At 36.6% G+C, this 27102-nt stretch overlaps 1 protein-coding gene across 1 annotated transcript in view; it reads right to left on the bottom strand.

Moving 5' to 3' along the window:
* The window catches only part of CPED1 (cadherin like and PC-esterase domain containing 1), a 266766-nt gene that overhangs the window by 195150 nt on the left and 44514 nt on the right, over window positions 1–27102 (bottom strand). The window contains exons 4-5 of the mRNA XM_058529011.1: window positions 18047–18153; window positions 11980–12055 (exon numbers count right to left, since the gene is read on the bottom strand). Of these exons, the coding sequence (XP_058384994.1) occupies window positions 11980–12055; window positions 18047–18153 (183 nt within the window). The remainder of the gene's footprint in view (window positions 1–11979; window positions 12056–18046; window positions 18154–27102) is intronic.

Below are 27102 nucleotides of genomic sequence, written 5' to 3'. Positions count from 1 at the left end.
TGAAGTTGCACGCATTACAGTTAATGCATCACTTTAGTGGGCTTATATTTTCTAATAATGGTGATAACTTGAAAATTAAAAGTCAGTTCATGGTCCTGGACTTCCATGAAATGAATGAAAAGCCATAAGCACTGAAAATTTACACTGTTTTTCTTTTATAATGCTTGTAATTTTTTGTTGTTGTTCAATATCTATCTCTAGATAGAAGGAGGGGAACTGGGAGAGAGATTATCTTGAAGTTCAACACACTATATCCTCCAACACCAAACTCTTTTGATAGATAGACAGAGAGATAGATAGATAGATAGATAGATAGATAGATAGATAGATAGATAGATAGATAGATAGAATATAGATATAATATATAATGAATAGATTTAAAAATGCATACACAAATGAATCAAAATTATAGTATAGTTCTCACTGAGTTTACTCACAAAGCAAAACAAGCATGTTAAGTTTCAGGATGAATTTTCACCACTTCAGCAGCTAAATCCTAGAACCTGATTTTGTTCTGCACCTTTCTTAACATAGCCTTTATAATCCTCAAATAGTGCAGCCCCCAATGGCTCGAAAATAAAAAGTTTGGCCACATGAAGAACTTTTTCATCTATTTAGAAGCAAGTTACATTTTTCAGACATCTTATCAAGACTACAGGTTCACTGCTAATATTTCTGTTGCAAATACAGTGGCTCAGGAAGAATTGATATGGGGGAAATATCACAATCACTGCTTGGGTGATGTATTTGTGGCGGAAAATGCAAACAAGTGTAGGATAGTCTATTTTAGCGGGCTACATATTGAGTCATGGAATGCATCTACACATAGCTAGGAATAAACTATTGATTAATAGATGCAGGCTGGGTAAACATGATAACCAAATCCATGAAGTACAAATATAGTTAACTGAGTTTTTATTATGTAATGCAAAGAAACCCAGTTTCATTGTCTGAAGTTCTTCATGTTTTAACAAGTTGTTTTGGCATTATTTAGACGCAATGCTACTCGCCTATGTTTATCATCAAAATAAATGAATAGGGGCCTGCTGGAGAGATTAAGACAAGAAAAGTGAATATCACTCTTATCACTCCTTCCTTTATGGTCTGTTGAAAATCAGAATTAACAAGCAGAATCATATATATTATAAGTGTGCTGCGTAATGCTGCCCCAGTATGTAACAGTGTCTGGCACAAGGTAACAAACTCTCTAAGTGAAATAAATAAATATATCTACATGATGGCAGGAGGTATAGAGGTCACAAATCAGAAATGTAAAGCTTTACCAAGCCAGTTCAAGTTTAAAAAATCAGAACCCTTTAAATTTGCCCTACCATAGAGCGGAGGGATTAATGAGCTCCCTCAGCTGGTCAGTCTTGAGCACAACTTCAGAGATGTCAATGAGCTGCCAAATGTTTACTGGAAAATGGACACGCTGTCCCTTTCAAACTGGTCTGATGCCAAATGTGCAAAGTATAAAGTCCTGAGCAACACAAGAGCCAGAGACACCTTTGGGTCAGAGAGCTTGGTTTGGCTTCTTCCCAAAGCCAAGAAGAAACAGCGAGTCTCCTAAAGCTCGTACCCATCCACATATCCCAATGCTACAGCCACCACTGACATTCCCGCCTGTCTTGCCAGTGACCAGGCACGAAGAACTACACAGTAAATAGCACAGGCACATTGACAAGCTTGTTTCTTAGTTTTTAAGAAATGCCAAGTGGAAGGAAAAATTATGTAGTTTCCAACTACCAAGCTAGAGTAAGCAGCAGATATTTTTTCCCCATTTTCAAGGAAATGAAGCAAGGCTAGGCTATCATTTTCCCAAAATCTCCATTTGGTTTTGGCTGTGATTAGTTAATTTAGAGATTGATGGCTTACAGGCAGAATGGTGAATTTTATGGATAGGTCAGATTGTGTAGGTGATCACTGCATTTGCATGATTCAACAGTTTCCATGACGTTCTGACTGGTCTGCAATGGTGTCTAAAATTCTCATCAATAGAATTATTCATTTGGGTTGAATTCATTCATTATTCATTCATGTTCTGTGAAAAAAAGTGTACATTTCAGAGAGGAAAGTATAGCAGTACTAATTAATTTTTCAGATTAGCTAGCTCTGGAGAGCAGAGGCAAGGTCTGAGAACATGTGAGAATTGCAGTTAAAGGCAGGAAGTAAGAACCATGTATGGCACAGAGAGGCAAATCCACAGCTAGACCAGCAGGCTTGCGTAGCCAGTGCACAGTATTGAGCTCTTGGTGTTGAAGATAAGGAAAGCTAAATACTCCCTTACTTTAAAATGATTTTGGGAAGAGGGGGGCTAGTTCTGCCTAAATAATTCCATGGACTTTATCATAACTAATCAATAAATATTTATCAAATATCTATAATAATAGACATCTATTGTTTCTGTATGCCCAATATTTTTTTCTTGTTTTGGGGGTCTGTTCTCCGCTCTCCATATGGATCTGGTGGAACTGCCAATCACATTTCCCTGCCTCCTCCAGCCCTCCCTGGCTGTTATGGGCTGAATTGTGTCCCCTCAAAATTCATATGTTGAAATCCTAACCCCTACTACCTCAGAATGTGCTGTATTTGGAAAAAAGGTCTTTAAAGACATGATCAAGTTAAATGAGGTCATTAGGATGAAGGCAGGAAGAGGAGAGGGTAATAAAGCATCTGTTAAAGGGACAGTGAAGGGAGCAGAGAGCTGGGGTGGGAGAACCAGGGAGAAATGTAGACTGCCTCAGCCTATGCGGGGCCTTGAATACCACCCTGAGGAGTTTGGCGGAGTGAAGTGGTTAAGAAAGCAGGCTCCAGACTCACACTGCCTAAGTGCAGATACCGTTTTTCAGATGTGTGAACCTGGAAAATTTACCTAATTTCTCTACACATGAGTAAAATAGGAATAATAATGATATCTCCCTCATGGAGACATTGTGAGTACTAAATGAATTAATATATGTATGTATATATGTAAATATATATTTTTAAAACAAAACTTATTGTTAATATACGTGTTACATAGATATCGTATAAATAGACAAAATATATAATAATATAAAATATATTATATATAATATATATATCGTGATTACTCTTCTTTTTAACTCAACAATATGGTGTGAATATTTTTCTGTGCCAATAAATGTAGATCTCCATCATTTTTAATGTCTTCACAGTTTTCCACTGATATATATGCCATAATTTGTTCACTTTGAAGTGCACAGTCCTCTACTAGGTAAAAATTACACATTAATAGGAAACGTATGGAAAATTATGTAATTTCACTAAATTTATATTTTCTTGTTTTTGTTTATCTGTATTTTCTGTTCTTTTCATAATGAATGTATCTTACTAGTGTAATAATGATATAATAAAAGAGAAAGGTAAAACGAATTTTTAAAATGCATGTTTGATCATTTTTAAAATTTGACTTCTATTTTCATTAACTTCCTTCTCATGGGTGGCCAAAAACCTAAACAGGATGCAGGAAGGAAAGAGAAGAACATTTCTACTAACTTTCATGCTTGATAAATAGAGAGAATCACGAAAGTATTTTCTACCCCCAATGACTGTTGTTAACTCTGTCAGTTCTAGAGTTCCTTATCCAGAGTGGTGATTCCCAGACTGAATTCTCTCGAGCTTCATGGGGGTCCGGCAGGCGTCAGGAAGTTGCTTCCAGGCGCCACCAGCAGGAAGAAAAGAAAGCAAAGGAAAGGATGCAGAGGGCAGGATCCTACCTGTTATTGATCAAAGCAATTCCATTTCTTTGTTAAATAGGGCTTCTGAGATTTTTTTAAGGTTTAGAGCTTAAAAAAGAAAAACAATCCACCTAACATCCACTGCAATCTAGATCAATGCTCTTTCTTTCTGATTTAGGTTTTTTGGCCATATCTCAGACACTTTCACTTTCTTTCACAGAATCCATGGAGAAAAAGTGCTGAAGCACAACAGTCAGCAAGAAGTGTTGGATTTATTTTCTCTTCCCTGAATGCAGAACCATTAAGATGAAGAAAACTGCCTAGAGAGCTAATCTATAAGAAGTACTAAAACATTATTGGATAAGTAAAGAGAGAGAACTCCCACCATTGTCTTCCTACCCCATCCTTCTGGCAGTCAGCACTTAGCTTCTCCTCTAAAAAAATGGTGAACAAATATTTAAAGACTTTTAGGTTGAAATGGTGCAAAAATATGAGCCTGCCTAAGGGAAGTACATGTCCCTGTCCAGCCTGCATGAATGAGGAACAACCAACAACATGAGAAAGTGTTAAGCTTGTCCTCTTAGACAGCAATAAGGTGATGAGTCTCTTGGCTGCAGTGGTAATCACCCAGAAGTTGGTACTACACTATGTAATTTATTGATATCTTTCTGCCTTGTGTATGTGTAATATTATAACAGCTCTCTAGTTCTTTCATAGATGCAAATACCTTTTTACTCAAAATGAGTAAGTATGTCTTGGAGGAAGGACACAGTATTTTCTACTTCTCCTGCCCCTGTTCTGTGCCCCATAGTACCAAGTCAACACTGCGCTCGTAATGGATAAATGGATAACTCAGTCCAAACATTGCCAAGACCCCCTGATGATTGGCAGGGCTTCCCTTCCACAACTCTAACCCCCTTCACTAGCATCCTCTCCAGTCTTTCATTTAAAAGCATTAGAGTGACTATTATATACCAGGAACTATGACCATGCACTGAACTTGAGAAATGAAAATAAGGTCCTGTCCTTAAGGAGTCTCAGTTCTCGTGGGGAGACAAACACATACAAATACAACTAAGATACACTGTGACTTGGCTATAATGAAGGATTTCACAAGCTACAGTAGGAACACAGAGGAAGGAGAGTATAAATCTATCTCAGCAAATCAGAGATTTCACTCAGAAGACACTCTTGAGTAACAATAGTTTACATTTTCAATACGAAATACAAACACAAAAAAGTTCTTAGTAATTATCTCTGGGTTTGTGAATTCAGGATATTTATTTTCTTCTTTATATTGTCTTTATTTTAAAAACAATGCAGTATTCCCCCTTGGCCATGGGGGATACGTTTCAAGACCCCCAGGGGATGCCTGAAACTGCAGATAGTGCCAAACCCTATATAGACTAATTTTTTCCTATACATACCCACCTATGATAAAGTTTAATTTATAAATTAGGCACTGCAAGAGATTAACAATAACTAATAATAAAATAGAACAATTATAACAATATACTGTAATAAAAGTTACTGTAGACCTCAGCATACAACTTTTTTCTTTTCCTTATTAAGTCGAAAACTTTCACCTTTTCACCAAAAGGAAGTACTTTACGGCTTCTCTTTGGCATATCCGAATTGCCAGCATCCCTACTCTTGCACTTTGGGGCCATTATTAAGTAAAACAAGGGTTACATGAACACAGGCACTGCAATACCACTACAGTGGATCTGATAACTAAGATGGCTACTAGATGACTAACAGGCAGGTAGCGTATATAGCATGGATATGCGGGACAAAGACATGATTCACATCCAGAGCAGGATGAAAGAAGACAGCTCAAAATTTCATCATGCTACTCAGAATGGCATGCAATTTAAAACTTATGAATTATTTCTGGAATTTTCCATTTAATATTTTCAGAGCATGGTTGACAGCAGGTAACTGAAACCATGGAAAGAGAAACTGTGGATAAGGAGGGACTACTATGTGCTCATTTTGGAAGGAATGTGTCCTTGGCTCACCACTTGACTTTTCTGAAACCTACAGTTGAATGAAAAATTAAGCTCCACTTCCTGGTGTCTAACTTGTCTTCTAGCCCACCTGATGGCTGGCTAAAACTGTAGAGAGACATTCTATTACAAACCACATCCAAACCATCAGCACATTCCACTTCTATCAGCCTTAGAATGCATGGAAATTCCTCCTATATTCTTCTATAATGCGAGTGCTAGGAGTAGTTTCTTAAATTATTTTATATATGTGTTTTCATAAGTATTTTACAGAGAAATTAGGAGAAGTTGCTTCAGGGGCCACTAGTCAGTTATGTTATTGGTGGTGGTAGAGCTGACAATACAGGAGTAGTATGATTTTTTTTTCCCTTTTAGCACGTGAGGAAGACATCCTTGGAAGAGAGAACAGCAAACCTGTGTGATTTTCCCCAGTGTTTTTTGTGTAGAAGCAGAGAAATAAGACTGTAGTATTTTTTTTCTATAATTCATGGCTTAAGGGCTGGTGTGGAAGAAAAATAGGAATGTTGCAGGTGCTCGGACAGAAATACTGCAAGTGGCAGACTAAGTGGTCCAGGCTTGGTAGGAAAGACGTCATGACTGAAAGTGGCTGACGGATTTGGAGAAAGTAGCAGAATTAAGAGTGCCAAAGTGTCATCTGAGGTTTCAGGCTCAGTGGCATTGAAGGAGTGAAGAAGCCAGAAAGACTGTGATTATAAAATGCTGAATTAGTTGAAGCTTTCAGAGATAGAGTAGTTCTGCGTGATGCAAGTTACTGAGCAAGGCTACAGAAGTGGGAGGCTGGAGTTGATGAGAAATGAAGGCCATGGATTTGATGAGATCAAAGAGCTGTGAGGTTAGGATGGTGAAAGGTCATCTGTGCAGACGTCATTTTGACAAGAATGACGGCAGATGTGAAGTGGAGAGGAAGAAGTTAACCCAGGTGATAATTTTCTTATTGAAAACGTTGAATGATCAGGATAGTTGGTAGATGATAGTGAGAAGTGTAAAGAGATGTTGGCAATCCCTCCCAACTCCAGAGATTAAGGTTTTAGTAGAAAACCCAGCTTCATTGTCCTCAGGGGTTAGCAAAGTTATTATTTTGTGAGGGAAATGGTAGCTGGAATTACCAAGGGTTTAGGGAAGTGCAAAGGTGTGCTAAGGGGAAGGAGCACGGAGATGTATGGGGATAAGGAGGCAGGATCTGAATCTTAGTGGTAACTGAGTTTTACAGGGATAAGAAACATGAGAGAACTTTCTTTAAGTTTCCAACATTGCAACATAGCTGAGGTGTATCTGGGTGATGCCACATGGTACTGCCTTGTACTTTCCTATGTCTTCAACTCCTCTTCTCTTTTTGGAGACCAAATGGCTTATGTTAAAGAGTCTATAAATTTGACGGCAGGCCAAATACCGAAACATGCAGATTATCTGGCCTCGCAAGCTTCTGAATTTGTTATGAGTTTGTTATGACACACACCAGGCCCATGTAAACATTTGAGTCTGTGACTTCTGTTCTAGATAAAATCTATCCCTGGATCAAGTCAGAGCATCAGATATCTGGTTACCTGGGCCTCACTGTTTTGTCCCTAGGCAGATTGCTGTGAGCAGACCTAATAAACTTGTTTTATTTATGAAAGAAAAGGGAGGAAAGATTACTCTGGCTGCAGTCTCCATAACAGACTGGATTTTTCAGGGGCAAGAAAGGAAATGGAAAGGGTATGAGAGAATGTTGACTTGGACTGGCTGGTTATGGTAGAGATGTAGAAAAGTAGATGCATTTGGTAAGCTTTGGGAGTGGATGGCTTGCTGGTGAACTGAATGGGAATTTGAATGTACTTCCAGAAGTTCTACCAATTAGAAATTCTCTGGGTTTTCAAGCTTCTTTGATAAAAATGCAAATATATCTAAGAGGCTTATGACTAGGGTGAGGGTGTAATTTAGTCAGAATTAGTTCCATCAGCTTAGTCTCTGCTATCACCTAGCTGAAGTCAGTCATACTACAGAGATGAGAGTTTTACTTGGGGAAAGAATGTTTTGCATAAAGGATATAATCATGTGTGAGACAGGAAGTGGAAGTGCTTGCAAAAATAGAAGCATGAAGGTGCACACAGAAGACACAGAGCGGGGGTGTCAGCACTTGAGAGCACAGAGAACAAGCAAACTTTGGTCTTCTCTGAAAGTCTGTCTGATGGCCTCCTACAGATAAGTCTCCAATCTTTTTTAATACTAGGAATGTTCCCATTTCTTGAACTCCTGTTTGAAGGAGAACATTCCTCCAAGTTGTAGCAGAGGGGAGGAAAAAAATGAAAGCAATAAAAATACTCAAATCGTATTAAGCACTGACAATTTCCTGGTTGCTTTGTTTAAATTCAACCGAGGCTACCTGATTCCCTGACAACGTTTCACTGATATCATATGCTACATAGGAATTTGTAGACCTGGAATATTAAAAACAATCATCAGTTCCACGTGATATAAATAACTATTATTGGTCAATGTTTAAAAAATAATTTCAATTATGTTATTTTAAAGCTATATTTTATATTTGGTAGTAAATATCTGTAATTTTTTAAAGTCCAGTCTTGTTTAGATACAATGAAAGATATTAATTTTATTTATTGTCCTCATTTTTCTTTATGTACTGCCATGTTACTAAAAAAATGAGGACCTAGATGCCAAAATGTTCAAAATACTATCTTTGAGTACAAGTCTGGGTACATTTCAAACTTCACGTGAAGGCTAGTGCTCAGAGCTAAGATAAAACTATGGAAAGAATGAGCAATAGTCAAAAGTTTGGCACACTCCTAACTAGGACTTCTTGGATAGTGATGCTGAATAAAAAAGAACAAAAACAACAACTCACAACCCAAGTAAAACAGTTCTCTGATGTTTTGATTTGTACTTATATTTCAAATATGGAAAAGAAATTTTTTTTTTATCAAAAAACCAAACTTAATAAAAAGCAACAAAAAACACTGGCAACAAGTTTGGGCCAAGTAAAAATTATGAAACTTTTTTCAAAAGGCAAAGCATTAAATGGCAAGATAAAAAAATAAATCTTTGTGCTAGCCAGTAAAATTGCACGAATTTGTTCCTTTCAATGTGAGTCCCAAGTCTAATGGCAGGTACGCTCTGTTTGGCTGTGGAACAGAACAGACCGTGTTAGTCTCACATGCTGTCTTCAAACATTCCTTTACATCTCGCCCAAACTCTGTTTGTCCTGCCACACTTGCAAGGTCCCAACACATTTACCAGTATGATCATCCCTCCTTTCTTAGCATCCTTGTCTCTACCTACGGCTTAAGATAAAACCTGGGACAGCATGTCTGTATGGGAAAAAGGCACAGTGGAATCATGGAATCTCAGCATTATTGATGACTGCCAAATGCATTTTTATAGATAAGAAAACTAAAGCATAATTAGGCTTTAAATCTTGCTCAGAATTATACACTGATTAAGCTTCAGAACTAGAACTTGTCAGGTATTCTTCTCTGAAACTGTAGAGAGACACTTCCTCGTGCATTTTTTACAATTCTGCACATTTTGCAGACAAAGGCACTGACCATCTTTGTTCTGACTATCTTTTCAAAGGTATTTATATACCAGATAACCTTGAAAGATAGAGATGGTGTCTCACTCCAGAGCAAAGAGAAGGTTTTGTTCAGTGTAACAAAAATGACATCTCCCTTTGGGGCAAAGGACAGACATGCGCACTGCCCGTTATAAAATATTCAAACTCCTAAGCTCAGAGTTCCTCTGTTGAACTAAAAACCACTAAGTATACAAGTGTCACTTAGCCCTCTTCACGTCACCCTGTGGGAACTGAGATTCAGTGAACAGGTGCAAATGCTGATAGTCTGCCTACCGCTGTTGCTGTTGTCAAGTCATTTGTCTCTGACCCAGAAGTCTCGTGTCTTTTGCCAGAACCCATGAAATTGTGGCAGGCTGACTTGTGAGCTTGGAAGTAGAGTGAAACCTCAGACCATTCACAGTTTTTGACAGAAACATAAAATCCTAGTAATAATCAATAATATAAAGAGAGGAAATATTGAGTATTGCGAGGCCTGCTGTTTGATTTTTCAAATCTAGGATCATCCAGTTACCATTTTTTTGAGCATTATATGTTAGGTATAACTTATAATATTCTTTATTTATTCAAATTAAATTATACACATACACAATTATATACACACCTATGGAGTCTACTTGATTTTAAAAATTAAATCTATGAAATGGGTTTCATTATCCTCACTTTATAGATTAAAAAACCAAAACCAAAATCCAACAACACGGTGAAGTTAAGTCACATAGCTAACAGGTGGCAGAGCTAAAATGTCTGGTTTCAAAATTTGTGTTTTGCCTACCTCCAAATGCAACACAGCTCGAAATGACTTGGGCCATTGTGGCTTTAAATAAAATGGCTTAATTATATAGTATTATGTTTAATTTTACTATCTTACCTTTTTAATAGTACTATATATTTAGATACTGACATGTTGCTATCTGATCTGTATTCAGTATTAAATATTCAATATTCACAACAAATAAAATGTTTTTAATCTCGTGAATACTGAGTTTATATTATAAACTACATATTCATAGCAAAAGTCTATAACAAAAGCTATTATTTATAAAGCTTAAATCACAAAATAATGCTGAGACATATTCCTTTAAAGCTACACATCTAGGAAAATTATCTTCAGCCAGAGAAAGATAACATGATAGGAGAAATAATTCCATTTAAAAGGGTGTATATTCCGTAAAACTATCTTGTTAGTCGTAGAGATAAACAGAAAATTGACATACTAGACAGAGTGGAGAAATGACTGCATGTGTCTAAAACTTATAGATGTTCTTGAGAATAAAAAATGTTTAAAGCAAAAGAAGATAGAAAAAAACTTCATAATTTTATGGAAGCAAAAAATAAAATACAAACTTATGTAATAGTTGTTTGGGCCATTTTTAAAACTGGTAATCCACTTCTGGCTATAAACAGGCTTTCACTCTTATTATTCTATTCTGCTAACTCTAACGCTAAAGAAACTTAATGTTCTGAGTCAACAATGTGGAACTGTAAATAGCAACAAAAAACATACTTGAAAATACGTATGTTCTGTTCAAAATATAAACAAATTTTTTTCAAATTGTCTTAGCTGATTTCTAGATACTTATCAATAATGTATTAATGAAAATAATTATTTTACCTGCTCCTCACAAAAACATTACTTTTTTTATAAAATAAAAAACTATCCAGCTGATGTTTACAAAAGCAAAACAAAAGTTAGAAATTATAGAGTTAGTTACAATTGCAGTAAAACAATAACTACAGAACCAAGTTTATACCACTTACTTATTTTGGACGAGTATCTTAAATTGAAAGTTTAATTGCTGATTCGTTTTTATTTTATTTTAATCCTTAGTAAATGACAGAGGACTGTAGTCTTTATAATGAGACATGCCAATGTGGTTTATGTTTGCATGGAAGTAGAAACTCCATGGAAAAGCTGATGGGTTAAGATATCACGTTTCTGATTCCACTAGGACACACACCCCCCCAAAAAAAACAGAATTAAAGCTAAGCAGATCCAAGTTTTAATTACATAGTAAAATACTTTCTAGGACTATAAGCTATTAAATATCAAATGGGTTTTAAACAAGAAATTTGAGGAACCTTTCACTGATGGGTTTTAAAAGTAGGCTATAATTTCCTCTATGAGGAGTCATATACCATCTGATGGTTTTTTCCCACTCTGGGACTCTATGAGGAAACTGGAGATGGTAACTTTTTGTCCCAAATTTCTAATATTGTCAAGATATAGAATTTACTCATTCAGTATCCTGTCTTAAACATGCAGACAAATTGAGAGGATTTCAGATAGAAGAAACAAATATATTAGGGTCAGATTCAATTAATCATGAAGAAATATATTTTTTAAAAACCTCATGTTTTATATAACTGAGAAGTACTATAATAATTGCTTTCAAAATAAAGCAGCAATTGTTTTAAAGACAAACACAAAGGAAGACAAGGAATATTCATCTAGAAAGTTAGAAGGCAAAACTAAAAGAAAGAATATCAATGTCATGCTTATTTTCGTTATTATCAAGGTCTTTCCATTGGCAAAACCTTGAGGATTCTGGAAGATCTGTGGTAGTAGAATTGAAAGACGAAGGAGCTCAATATGCTGATCTGAGATCTCGTCAGGTGGTGTCTGCTGAGGAAGCCCACATAGCTCACAGGTTTATGCATAAAGAAGCGAACTAAAGATTACCTGGAAATCTTCTAATTATTTGACATAATCCTTCCTTTCTGCAAAGCTGATGCTGCACTTCTGGTAATATGTTTACCTGAAAGAAATGAAAAAGATTCTAGTGAGTTAGGCATTCATAAATGCTAAATCAAGGAAACCCAAAAAACCCACAGGGTATAGATGTGAAGTAGTGTCTACACCCTCCACACCCTACCCTCAAATCTCTGTAAGTCAACATTCAAATCCAGGATAATAAAGTGGTTTATTAGATAGCATAAAATAAAAACTTGTCCTTAGAAATTTTCAAAATATTTGGGAATATTTTGAAAACCTCGATACATTTCAAAACCATGATATTTGTTAGGAATAAAAGGAAATATTTATGTCCTTATGGTAAATAGAGTAGCACAAATAACTTGATAGTTGTAAATTTTGCTTTGCCAAAAAATAGCAATAAACATACCTCAGAGTCAAATAAGTCCAAAGTTCCAAAAACCCTCAGTGATTTGAATCACATAGATATTTAGTGGAAATTCAGTGTTAAACCTGTCTCAAAACTTCATATATAATCTTCACTTCATACTGAAAGGCATTATTACGTCCAAATATAAAACCCAGTCACCACAAAAGTCTATTTTAACAAAAATTTGTTCTTAGAAAGCTTCATAAATTCAAATATATATTTTAACTTATAAAGAAGAGAAAAGACACAAACAAGCTTAACTCCTCCTCTGAATTTAGATTGATTAATTAGCTATTATCAATTAAATCCCCAAAATAATGCCAAATACGGTAAAGCCTTGTTAAAACCAACAGAAAGAGATCAGTGTAAATTAGCTTGAAAATCCTCAGAATCATTTTTGAAGAATTATTGATTATTTTCAAATTAAATCACTCTAAACTAATAAAGTATTATAGATTCTCCATTGTGTCCTGTCGGGATGACTAGAGAAAGAGAACTCAGCTGTAGGTGGAGAAAAGAGAGGGAGCCAGGGACACAGGCTGCAGGTCCCACTTCTGGCACATAATGGAATTGTAATCTTGAGCACATCACTTTGCTTCTCCTTTTCAATTTCTCCATTTGTAAAATAAAGCATTTAGAGCCTTTGATCTCTAAGTTTCACTTCTGCTCTAAGGTTTTATCAATTCAGTAATTCAGTCATAAATTGTAGTTTTAATAAAGTGATTCATTTAAAGTGCTTTGAAACAGTTCATTGATTAAATATTCTCCAACACTTGCAATCTTGTTAACTCTATTAATTTACTCAGAAAAGCGTTAACTTCAGCCCAGGTCATGTATGAATGAAGTCCAGGCTTCAGCAGAACTTGCTCCTGCGAATCTGCACCAGCAATATTGCTAACGACTCCATTTTGAAAGGCTACAAAGACTAAAGTCTGGGTCACATTCTTATTGCACTGGGAATTGAGAAAAGACCCTACATACAGTGCACTTTAGATTTTAAGGATTCTACATTTCTCAAATTCAAAAGTAAGAAAGTTCAGAGACTAAATGTAGGAAAAGAAGAAAGGCTTTTATAAAGTCCTGAAGTTTTCCATTCAGAATTCCTAAAACAGGCTGGAGGGAAAAGACAGAACACTGCAAAAGTATGGGGAATCTGTAACAGAGGTTTGCAGTTGTTTTGTTGTGGTTTTTTTTTTTTTTTTTTTGGATAATACACAGAGAACCTTTCTAAATTAGCTTGTGAAAAGCTTCAAAATTCAATAAACTTGAACCATTTCCCCCCACATAAGGCAAAATTGCTCAGTTGCTATTGATTAAATAGAATTTTTAACAATAGAAGAACCCAGAAAGAGAATTAGCATTGGGTAAGTAACATTAAAGGCTATGTACTGACATAGGTCCAGCTTAAAACCTTCTCCCACTTCTTGAAGGGCTTAGAGCAAATGTGCTGTCATTGCCGATGCTTCAAGCATCCCAGTTATGCTGCCCCATCCTCTACAACTGAAAGGAATAGAAGCGTCTTGGTAAAATGGATAACAACTGAACTAATGGGCCAGAAGAATTTCTGTGGATGCAGTGTACAGCTTGCACAGGTTTCAGAAGGGCAGGTTGCTATGTCTTATCAGAGAGATGGCTTTTCATATGAGACCTTGGGTCAGAAAGATGAACTGACTCAGGATCAACAAAGCACTTGCTTCCAAAAACCAGAGCCAAGCCAAGGGAAGCAACTGCTCTCACCCTTCCGCCTCCTAGTTCCCCACCCTCCACCCAATGACCTTTTCCTGTGCTCTTTCCTCCAAAGTACATCTTTGGAATTCACAGAGTTGCAGCAGATGACATAACCATAACGACACATGACATAAGAAATATTGTCCCATTCTACTCTGGAACTGAGCAGCAAACTAAGCAGTTAAACTGAATAACTTGACACAAAGAAATAAACACATTCAAGGGCTACAGGTCATACAGCTATGGTAAATCAACTATATTACACATATTTTAACTTTTTAATTGTTAAACCTAATAAGGCTCTTCTATATCCTAGTGCTTTATTCTTATTTTTATGTGCATCATAAAATATATAAGATGTGCATCATTATTGAGTGGAACATCATCAAGGAAATTTTAACTTGGATTAGCTGGCTTTTATAGGATGAGCTTCTCCGGTTTAACATTGCAATAATTTTTTTAATAGGCTTTATTTTTTCGGTTTTAAGTTCACAGTAAAATTGAGCAGAAGGTACAGAGATTTCCATATACTCACTGCCCCCACATATGCACAGCCTCCTCTATTATCAACATCCCCCACCAGAGTGGTACATTTGTTACACTTGATGAATCTACATTGACACATCATTATCACCCGAAAAGTAATTTATATACCAATTTTGTATTGGGTTTGAATGCTTTATATACACATATATGTGTGTGTGTGTTTATGTGTGTGTTTTATAGATTGCTGTTTTTATTGGCATAAAACCTTTCATAGCTTTATAAGGATTAGAATGCATATAAAAATAATAGTGATATTTGAGCCCAGGGATATTTCTAAGATCAAATTGGGAAAAAGAAAAAGGTACATTTAAAAAGATTTCAATCCCAAAGTACATTCTACAATCCTAATCTGTGGTAATCTGCATCTAGATTGTTTTTATTACATATTGTCAGAAGCAAAAGTAAAAAAATCATTCCTATTTTGAGACATATTTCATTAATAAGAGCAATAGTATAATATTAATTATAAACATTTAGAAAGTGTTTATAAATCAAAAGAAAAACTACTGTGATAACATTAACTCATTAAGGAGAGTAGATATTTGATTTTGCACTATTTACAAGGAAAAAATTTTTTTGGTCACTCACGAACATTGAGAGTGACATACACTTCACATTGTATCTAAGAGAATTGCTCTTTTTTATTAGATATGTGCAGATCTACATATCTTTTATTTTATCAAAAATAAGACCTCTGAAAGCTGTTCAGTGTCATCCATAAGGAAGACAAATAATGACAATAAGAGAACCAGCTAATCAAAGAAAAAAGTCTTTTTATCCCCCATGTCTCTCACGTGCAATTATCATTCCATCCAATTCATCTGAAAATGCCCAAGCATGCTTTCAAATAAGAGCCATTTCAGTAGTTCTCAGGGCTCCAAGTACTAAAAACAGCATCCTGGTTTGAGAGACTGCTAATCCTACAGTTAGAGCTAGAAATGAATCCCTCTACTCTTGAAACACTAGAACCTGTCTGTTAGAGGTGAGATAGAGCCCCAGTTACTAAACTGAATGTTATCCCAAATAGTGGACCTCACTTCACTTTCAGCATCATATGGACCAATACAGTTTTAAATTCATGTTACTCTCTTCCTGAATAGACTCCTGGCCATTTATTTTGCAGAACAGATCTTATGGTCATTTTCATGAAGCAATTAAATCCCAAAGTTCTGATTAGTAATCCTAATTTGAGCAGGTGCCTTTTCTTTGTTCATTCTAAGGGCGTTGACAATACTACAACTTCCCCAACAAATTTGAAGCAACTTCCGTTTGGAATATTTATGTTTACGTGAATAAGTCATGGCTCATAAAACTTCAAATTATTCATAATCCAAAGTGACAATTATCCAACACGTATCATTTAGAATTTATGTATTCTTTAAGAATATTCATTAGAATAGGCTGAAAATGCAGTGGCTAAATATTTATTTAGAAAGATTCCATAGCATATGGTTAAGAAAACTGAATTTGGGTCTGACCCAGTGGCGTAGTGGTTAAGTTCAGCATGCTCCACTTCGGCATCCTGGGGTTTGTGGGTTCGGATCCTTGGCGCTGACCTACACCATTCATCAAGCCATGCTGTGGTGGTGACCCATATAGAAAGTAGAGGAAATATTCGCATGATGTTAGCTCAGGGCCAATCTTCCCCACAAAAAAAATAAGAAAAAAAAAACAGAATTTAAAGTCACACTGCCTGATTGGAATCCTGGTTGCTTCATTTATTAGGCCTAAGGCAATTATCTTAACCTCTCTGTGCTTCAGTCTCCTCATATGTAAAGAATGGACATAAATAAATATGTAAGCCCCCAGAATGGTGCCTTGCACCAATAGGAGGCCTTGGCAGGAGACTGGAAGGTGACTGTAGAGAGAAGTTGAGTGCTTATCTTCTTAGCTTCCTCTCTGTAGGGCTATGATTTGCCAACAGCTACATTCCCTTACGTTTATAGCTCCTTTCCAGCAACCTCTCTTTCTTGACTCCAGCTCTCATTAGGTCATGCTACACCATTCCTTCTACATCCCCCTCTTCAGACCAAAGGTGGTCAAATCTTATAATGTTGCTGGTCCCTGGGTGCCTCTAACTTTTTTGTTTCTCTTGTCCTGCCCAAACCTCTGTAGATAGCTCTTTCATTAGTTTCTCTTCAATTAAAACTCTTTTGAGTATGGCATTTGTTTTCTGCTGAAAGGTTGACTGATACACACAATAAATATTGTAGCCTGGGAAAGTGCTTTGAACTTTAGATGTAGATTTGAGAATCATCAATGACAAATGGTAACTGAAACTTTGGGAGTGGTATTGGGGAACAGAGGCATTTAAAGAATAGGCAGAGGAAAGGTGGGTGTGAAGAAAACAGAAGGAATGGACAAAGATGTACAAGAACCAAAAGAATGTGCTCAGCCCAAAGGTCAGGGGAGCAAAGAGTTAGAAGGAGGAAGGAGTTATTCAGACTGTCAATTGCAGAAATATCAAATGACCAGGGTAGCTACTACAGTACTATCTTATTACTGAAAAATAGCCATTGATTTTGACGCTTCTCTCACAGACTTGTTATAGGTATCAAAAGTAGAACATATGCAAATTTTCCAGCACAGTGACTAGCACATCACAGGCATTTGATAATTTTTAGTTACTTTTCTAAAAGCATTTAAAAAGTTCACACCAAATAGTAAATATTGGATGTCAATTTTAAAAGTTAATAAGAAATTGTATAAATTTTATCATAATTCAGGATACCTAGTTAAGTTTGAAAAAGTCAAGACAGTGATCTAGAAAACAAAGGCTTTACTACTTTGAATATGTGGCCAGGGCAAGCAACACTCCGTAGGCTATAGACTTCTAGATCAAGTTTTGGGTACTACTAGGTAAAACGGGGTCCTTATTGCTAACTGCTGAAGTTGAGGGGGATCCTATCAAGCAAAAAATGGAGACCATTTGGGGGCCGGCCCGGTAGCATAGTGGTTAAGTGCACGCACTCCGCTGCGGTGGTCCAAGGTTCACAGGTTCGGATCCCGGGAGGGCACTGACGCACCGCTTGTCGAGCCATGCTGTGGTGGCATTCCATATAAAGTGGAGGAAGATGGGCACGGATGTTAGCCCAGGGCCAGTCTTCCTCAGCAAAAAAGAGGAGGATTGGCATGGAATGTTAGGGCTGATCTTACTCAAAAAAAAAAAAAAAAATGGAGACCATTTTATGGTAAAGTGTGTAAGGCACGACTGTTGGAAATTTCTACAAAGATGTAACAGTTCCTATTTTTCAAGACCGGTTTTCTTTTAACGTAATTAACCAAAAAATACTGCTGTTAATATCCATAAGGCTGATAAAATCTGTGTACATTTTGAAAAAGAATATTTACCTTTTGATGTAAAGCTAACTGGCACATGTCCTCCGTGGATATGCAGGGTTTTCCACCAGCTTTCCTAGAAGACAGGCAAATGAGCAGATCCCAGGTGCCCAAATCACCTAATGGCAAAAGAGTATTGAATAACAAATAATTTTTATCAAATTTTTTAAAGGCATCATTTACTTCTTCAGATTAAAAAATATAATTATTTAAATCCTAAAACACAAGTAACAATGATTTTGGATATATTTAAAAGAAAAGCCAGTATTCAAAGTAACTAAAGTTAACTTTTCTAATTTACCAGACCTAACATTTTTATATGTAGTATTATATCCTAGGGAAAATTTAATTATCTGAAGTGATATCATAAAATTCCTTCAAAAGGCTAAAATTAGAATGTTTGAAGTCACTAATTTCATAAATTTACAAAGTCTTATTTGGAAATTGGGAGAAAAGGAGATTATAAACTCTTTTAAGATAGGAGATAGTTGTGACAACAACGATAAGAAGTCAAAATGCCGAATACGTGTTCTGGGGTTCAGTATTACCACTACTTTTCATAGATCTTAAACATCAAATATACTTTTATGAGATTTCTTCCAAAGAAAAAGTTGTGGAGGGCAGAAAATAAAATTAAATGAAAAATGTAAAAGACAGGTTTTGTCTAAAGGGAATTTGTCGTCTATTTATAGACAGCAGAGTTGAGTTCAAAATACAGAGTACAACATGGACCAAATCAAATGATATTTCAGCCATTTCACCAAGGGCAAAGTTCGTTGCCCATAAATCCTAGTAACTCGCCAAAATAACCTCAGGAGAGTACCTTCTTGTATAATATTCAAACATTTCAAAAGTAACATTTGTGTGTATATATTGGTTTATTTTCCCTTATTCTCTTTGATTTACTTATATAAATTTTTATCAACATGCCCTGCATATAATTGGCAACTTAAATTTATTTGTTAAATGAATGAATGAATAACAAGCCCATGATAGGTTGGAAAACACATTACTTCAGAGAGGATATAGAATTAGCTATCTCAAAAATACCCAGAAAAATAACACTCAGTAATGCATAAAAGAATTGATATTACTTGAGAAACTGCCCCCATTTTGGATGGAAATTCAGTTAAAAAACATTAAGCAATTTCTGTACACGTGGTATATTTTGTTGATCAATCCTGAGATAATGTTCTTTCAAGTAACTATTTATGCCAGACCTAACAAGTCATCTCCTGCATTAGGTATTAGTGGCTTCTAGAAAGCTAGAAAATGACCAACCTCTCCAAATCCTATCTTTTAAAACTTTCCCAGAAGAATTTCTCACTTGAGAGCATAATGCTTTCAAAGAAAGGCTTTATGGGGGGGAAAAATTGATAAGAAAGAGTGATCTATGACAATTAGCAATAAAATTTCACTCTCCACTAATCACATTCTTTTCCATCTGACAAGCCCTGTGCTGTCTGAGCTATTGGTTTCTCGTAATTGTCCTGTTGTTAGAAGAGAAACTTCTCTGCCGAACAAAGGCATCCAGACAATTGAACTTGAGTCAACACCTGAGCTCTTGTCCTTGAGCTTCTCTGTTTGCTTGATGTATCCCAAGACGCTGGAAGATAGCACAGTAGTTCAAAGGGACAAGGAGAAATGATGCAGGCTGTTTGGGGATGGGAGAAATCTTTCCACGTAATAGCCATCAGGCCTTAGGCTTCGAGGGTCTACTGTGTTCCACGTGCCCTCACTTTGAAGGAAACTACAAACGGATTTCTATAGTCAAAACCAAATACTCAATGATGCCATTACTTTATTTTAAATGTGCAGCTGGCATTTTCAGCCAAAACCTTTTGATATGGATTCAAAAGAGAAAACACGAAGACTGTTTCATTCAATATTATTTCTAGCTCAGGAAACATTAAAACCCTAGAAGAAACCTCCTATTATAATGTACTCAACTAAATATTTTAAGAAGATAAGGATATGCAAAGAGAGGATTTCAAATCATAGACTGTATTGTTTGAGTGTTAAAAACAGAGTACATTTTATATTCCTCCAAGTCTGGGGCATGCCCCTCTTCACTACCCAAGGCACGCACACAGTTTCGAGATTTGATAGGAAAAACATATATTTAAGCCATAAATGTTTAAAACTGGAAGATATGTTTAAATAATTCAAAGCACTCAATTTATTAAGAACCTTCTATGAGCAGAACATTGTACTAGAAATATAAAAGCAAATAGCAAAAAAAGAACAGCCACAGCCCTCAGCAATCCATTTGAAGAATCTAAACATTAAAAAGAATTCAGGATAACTTACAAGGCATCACATAGTTTCTTGACATACATAAGGGTTACCCTTCATCTCTCAAAAATACTTAATTAATATTTTAAATCAAAACTTAATATTTCAAAAACTCTATAGTACATAAATTTCCCCTGAAAATAAAGTATAACCAAAAATTTCAAGTGATTTCTTCACATACTTCATGCCTAATTCTTGCTACAATGGTCTGGAAAATGCTGATTGTTTCCACTCAAAATTCCTTTTGTTATCGTCACTGAATTCTACCTCAACCTTCCGAACCTCTCTTTCCTAGTTAAATATTTAGTAGACCTTTTCATTTTCTCTTCATTTCTATCGCCAGCACTAGAAGTCAACTCCCTCTCCCTACTCCCAGAGCCCTTTTTTAAAGAAAAAGCTTTATTTGTTTCATGAGAGGTACTATGTATTCAAACTTGGTTTTGAAAACCCCAAAAGCCACATTGAAATGTAGAAACTGGGCAGAGAAAAAAGCACATTCACTAGCTAAGTAAATCACATCCAGAAGTCAACCTTGGAGCATTTGGGATACAAAGTTGTGCCTCAGCAAAATTACAAATTACTATATATTATGGAGCTTTGAGGCCAGGCTGAACTAGCCGAAAGCATGAGCGTTCAGTAGGCAAATGCCCAGGGTATACAGCGGAGACTGCAAACTGCAGGCGCACAGGGAGAATCAAGCCCGCATATGGGGTGCATTTGTCCTGCATGGTGTTTGTTTTGTTTTTGTTTTTACTTTTAAGTATTTGTCAAAATGCAAACACCAGCACAATTCACATAAAAATCCAGATTTCAGCCTTCATTTGAAAACTTGGAACATGAGGTCCAAGTAACATGAGCTCTGGTAACATGAGGTCCATATCATACAAAGCAGCCACTGGCAGGAGCTGAGTCCAGCTTCCCACATGTTCTTCAGCTTGCCATAGTGGCCATGCCTGGTCCTAATGCTGCCTGGGCTCTGCCTCTAGTAGTAGCAAACAGCCCTAGACCTGGTCTAAAACACTGGTATGTCAGTTTTCCATGAATTGCTCATTCAGCAAGTTGATGTTCTATGTTTTAGCTTTTAATGAATTAGACTTGCTTATTAGGTAAATTGGTTTTGTTGAGATGACGGTAGGCAAATTGATACTTGGTCAGTTGGTCTTAAAAGGATGTCTAAACATAACCATTGATCTCCAAATTTGGCCATGTTCTTCCACAAGGTTGAGTTAACGCCACTTCAGCTCCAAAGACGTTTTATTAGCCGTGTTAAAGAACTGAAGCTCATTCTCGCAGGAGCCTGGAAAAATCACGAGTGGCCTGTGGCCATCTTTTTCACTTACATCTCTTCTCTCCAGCTGAATTCCTAAAGTGGCCCAGGTCCCACTCCTAGGTGGGCCTGCTCTCATCTCTTTCTCGTGCACACTCTCTCTTTGGACTCTTTTCCACATTCAGCCTGTCTCAGGGCTGTTGCCACAGTTATAAGTGGCCAAGGACAGGCTCTTTCTAGGCATTGGGGCAAACACTGTTAGTGTTGGTCTTACCTGATTTGTTTCTTCTGCCCCCAGAAGGTTGACATTAGGGTGCTAAGAGCTGAGAAATCAGATTTGGATTTGCCAAAAAAATAGACAAAGCAGGCCCTGGCCAATTTGGATGATGGCTTTAGGTTTTCCTTGCATAGGGAAAAGGAGACCTTCATGTAATTCAGCCTAGTTCTGTAGAATGCTGCATTAGGAATTGGGTGCCAAAGCCACATTAACAAATAAGTAGTAGTAGTAGTAGCAGAAGTAGTAGTAGTAGTAATGATATCAACAGCTAGTAGTTCTTGAGCACCTGCAATATGCCAGGTACTGTTCCAAGTATTTCTATTAATTAATTTATTCCATACTATAAGGACTCTGCCAGCTATGATTATTGTATTTCTTAAAAGCACAGAAAGGTTAAATATCTTGCTCAAGGACAGCTATTGAGTTAGTGGTGAATACAGGAGGTCTAGCTCTAGAAGCCACGTTCATGACAATTACATCATTATCCCTTCAGAAAAACGGAGGCAACAGCCTTCGCTTTTGCTGTCTTATGTGTATTAATTTACGCAAAACTTCCAACAACACTGTGGGGTAGAAATAATTATTACACAGACTTTACAAGAGAGGAAACTGAGACAGAGAGGAATCATCTAGCATTGGTATTTTTCCAATTACCGTCTAGTGTATCTAATTTCCTTTGGGACATTGGAGGAAACATTGACTACAACAGGTGTAACTCAGGCACTCCGAGACCCTCACCCAACAACAGCATCCCAAAACATTATTAGCAACACCACTGGTAATTGAAGTAAGTTAAATTTTCATACGTGAAGGGAGGTAGTACTCAACTGTGCATGTCCTCAGAAACTACAAACACTAACTTGGTCCCTACCTACTTTTAAAAAGAAATCTCTAAAACTTTCTTAGATGCTTTAATGGTTAAAATAATTTCTTTCCCTGTCACAAGAAACCAGAGCAGGACTAGCTCCGAGATTGGGCTAGTCAAGCCCTTGAATAGGGAGGTCGTGGGGCATAGTTCTAGGAAAACAGGACGTGGATGTTCCATTCTCCATCTGATAATTACAGAAACATGAACAATCTACAGGCGTCTCTCCCTCAACTGTGAAACAAAATTGCTGGTAACACTATTTACTATCATGTCCTCAGTGTTGGCTCTGGAAGCAACGAAGACTCCACAGACGATTTTAGAAGGCGTTGTCAGGGTCCATATTTATTAATGCAGATATGAAATAGCCCTGATTGTACTTTTTATCCTTCTCTAAGTGTTCTCAGAAACCAGTTAACATCTCAGTGTTATAAATAAGAGCAATTTTTAAAAGTTTTTGTTTTAATCAAGCGTCTGCCCTAAGGAGTGAAGCTGTCTTAGAATATTTCCAGTCTCTCACAGGCAGGCTGCCACATAAAGCAAACAGTCATTTCCTGGCTCTCAAATGACCTCCCTCATTGATAAAGTCCACCAGATCAGTAATTCAATCCAGAGAATAACACAGAGCTCTGAGATAGCATCGTTCATAAAATGCTGTTTATTCTCAAGGAACGACAACTTCAATTTTGCAGCACACTGTATAAAATCTAACATGAAGTCTATTCTTGTTTTATTTTTCCCCATAGCATTTATCATCATATGACAGATTATATATTTCTTGTCTATTTGTTTACTGTCTGTCTCTCCCCATTTGAATGTGAGCTCCCTGAGGGCAGGACTATCTCTCTCGTTCACTGCTGTATTCTCAGTACCTACCACAGTGGCTGGGATGTAAGAAGTATTCACTACATATTTGTTAAAAGCATAAGAAATGAATAACTGAATGTGAGCAGCAGATCAATAATTAGAACTCATTAAAAGTCAGTATGTTGAAATGCTTTTGTAAAAATTAGAAGTAGAAGATTAGGGGCTGGCCGGGTGGTGTAGTGGTTAAGCTCACGTGCTCCACTTCAGCAGCCCAGGGTTCAGAGGTTCGGGTATAAATTAGCCATTGCAAATACCTATGTCTTTTCCTGGATCTTTCAAGTTGCATTAACCATTCCCTTAACTGTACTCTTAATATGATGGATATACAGAAGAGTAACATAGCACCCAGAGTTAATTTTATTCACATCTTTTCTTTGAGGACAAAAAACATTCACTTTCTTGTATCTAACACTGATTGCAGTAGGAGTTTATTAGACTGAATATTTCAATTTTCAGAATTCACTTTAAGAGAAATCATATATACAGAACCTTGAGATCTTCAATAAATTATACAACATGGTCACAAAATCTAATTAAATCTGTTTCCCTTCCCCAAGAGTCTGGTCATGGGTTTTTGCTTGTTATGCCTCTGGCTCCTTATCCTTTAAGAGCTGATGGTGAAAACTTTGTGTTTCACCACAGAGAAATTCTAAACCATTCTGTCCCTTGATATTCTAAATCTACACACTAGGGATCAAGCTTTCCTTTCCTAATGTCTACCCTCTTTCTGCCCTATAACAGGTCGTGAAGATCAGTAAGATCACTTCTATGTAGAGTTTTGAGCTCTTGAAATTCATCTAATCTACTCGTAAATTCAAGAAAGCAATACTATGCTTAAACTATTGCAAAAGTTTGAAAAACTCCAGCTCTGAAAAAATTTTCCATTAAGAAGAGCATGAAAGGAAATAGATCAGTTTATTCCTATGAAATAAACTCAAGAAACATTTATTTTCGTAGGCTTGCTCAAGTTCCCTCCATAGGGTTTTTAAAATGACTTTTCTTAAGGTTTTAATGTCATTTCTGTAGTCTTCTATTGAGGTATAACTGATTGTATGTGTGTGTATGTGTGTTTAAACTTCTACTGCTCTCAAGACTATTGTCTTCTGGGAGAAAACTTTCATTACTGCATTTTTACCAAGTATCTAATGTCTAGAATTATCACCAGCTTAAAAGAAATGAACACTGCAGCAATTTACAAATCAGACTACACCTAGTGCCCAGATATTAGTTTCTAATACCTTTCTTCAATAAAAGGAACAAGGGTTCCTTGGAGAAATGGCTGATTCAAGGCCTGGAGTAATAAATATACAAGATGAGCCTAGAACATCGTAGTGCCAGAAAGTAAGAAAGAGCTCAAAAACAAACAAACAAAAGCAATGCTGTGGTTGTGTCAAAGGGCCACGGAACCAATGGTCAAAACTGAAACAATTTGAGCAACAAAATAAGTAAAGTAATATTGGATTATAACCCAAAGCATAAAATAAATACCTATGAGTCCATACTGATATAAACAAATGATTGAATAAATAAATAAATGGGGCATGAAGAAACAAAATTCCAAATAATTTATGTAGTTACTCCAAGGTGGAGCACAATTTCCTACTCCTTCAGTGTGGGCTGTGCATGATGACATCCTTCCAAAGAGTACAGTATGGAAAGGAGAAGTAAAAGAATAACTTTACAGTGGAAAAAACCCATAAATACTACCTCAGTCAGGTGATCAAGATGAACATCAACAATGATAAGTCATGTTGATAGTACGTACTTTTGATATGATGTGATGAGAATGATGCTTTATCTCTGTGGTCTTACTCCCAAAGGCCATTACCCCAGTCTAATCATGAGAAAAACATCAGGCAAACCCCAAGTGAGGGACATCAAGATACCTGACCAGTTCTTCTCAAAACTGCCAACGTCATCAAAAATAAGGAAAGTCTGAGAAATTGTCACAGCCAAGAGGAACCTAAGGAAACATGACGACTAAACGTAATGTGGTATCCTGGATGGGATCTTGGAACAAAAAAGGGATATTAGGTAAAAACTAAGAAAATCTGAACAAAGTATGAACTCTAGTTTTTAAGAAATCAGCATAAACAAATTCTCCAGAGGAAATAAGATGATTAAGTATGTGGCTGCAGCTAGACATAAACTTTCAATACTAATTACATATCTTACCAAGTATTTTGTATTAAGAATGTTGTATTACAAAACCAATCAACACTACAATGCAGAAAGTGAGAAATAATTACATTTTATGCAAGATACATTCTTCTGCTAATAAAAATTCCAATGGTATTTAATATACAGAAGACTGAAAAATAGGTCAAGTTTGGGGTTTGAGACCCTCCCCTTAACACATGCAGCCGCCCAAATTCCTATCCTTTCTTTATGTTTCTTATTATTTCTCTCTAAATTCAACTCCTTTGGTGATTTTATTTACAACCATTGCTTTAGCTATTGCTTCTCTGCCTTGACTCCCAAATTTACATTTCCGGACCTTTCTCATGTTTCAGAGAGGTATATCCGGTTACATTTTAGGACAGATGCTGTGCTGAACAAATAGAAATCTAAACCCATTATCTCCTGCCAAAACCTGCCCTCTTTCCACTTTCCTTACCATCAAAGGTGTGGCCACTCTTTTGTCCTCAATCTAGAAAGCATAAAGTCATCTTCAATTTGTACTTGTCTCTCATTCCTGCTTCCTATTGATTTCCAATTCCCATCAATTCTAAATTAGAATTTCTTAACTATTTACTGAGCTTTCCAAATCCTATCACATTCCCTAAATCTAAGATCTCACCATCTCTGCAAAATCTCCTAGTCTTCCTGCTTCTAATTCTTTTTCCTTCTGTAAACCATCTTCCTCTCTACAGCCAGTCACCTCAAAAACAGATTTTATAATTGCCAGCATAATACAGATCAAATTCCTTAGCAAAGCAACAAAAGCCCTTCACATCTGCCCCACCCTAGTCTTCCAGCCTCCTCCCTTCCTCCTCAGCTACACCGACCTCTTGTCCGTCTCTGAGACTCAAAGCATTTATAGACCTGTGTGCCTCTAGCATGCTGCTGAATGCTCTTTCTTCCAAAACCTGCTTGAGAAATCATTGTTACATATCACGCATTCTACTTGTGACATCTTCCTAGATCCCCACATTTGGAATTGGTGACTTCCTTTTCTGTTGTCCCAAAACATTTTATTTCTGCCCTTCATGCTGCTGCTATTGTATCTTATATTACAGTTAAACATGTGCATACTTGTTACTCAAAAATGGCCCTTGGACCTGCAACATTTTCATCATCTGAAAACTTGTTAGAAATGAAAAACTTCAGGCTCCAACTTAGATCTCACCAAATCAGAATTTGTCAATAATTAGACGCGCAGGTGATCTATATGCCCATGCAAGTTTGAGGAGCACTGATGATATACACTTTGGCTTTAGAGTTCCTTTCAAAGTCTCATTCACCTTTGTAACGCTCTCTCCCCTACCTACACCAAT

Source organism: Diceros bicornis, chromosome 3 (genome assembly GCF_020826845.1).
Source record: "Diceros bicornis minor isolate mBicDic1 chromosome 3, mDicBic1.mat.cur, whole genome shotgun sequence".
Taxonomy (NCBI): domain Eukaryota; kingdom Metazoa; phylum Chordata; class Mammalia; order Perissodactyla; family Rhinocerotidae; genus Diceros; species Diceros bicornis.
The sequence above is the reverse complement of the archived record's forward strand: the minus strand, read 5'-3'. Positions and strand labels throughout refer to the sequence as shown.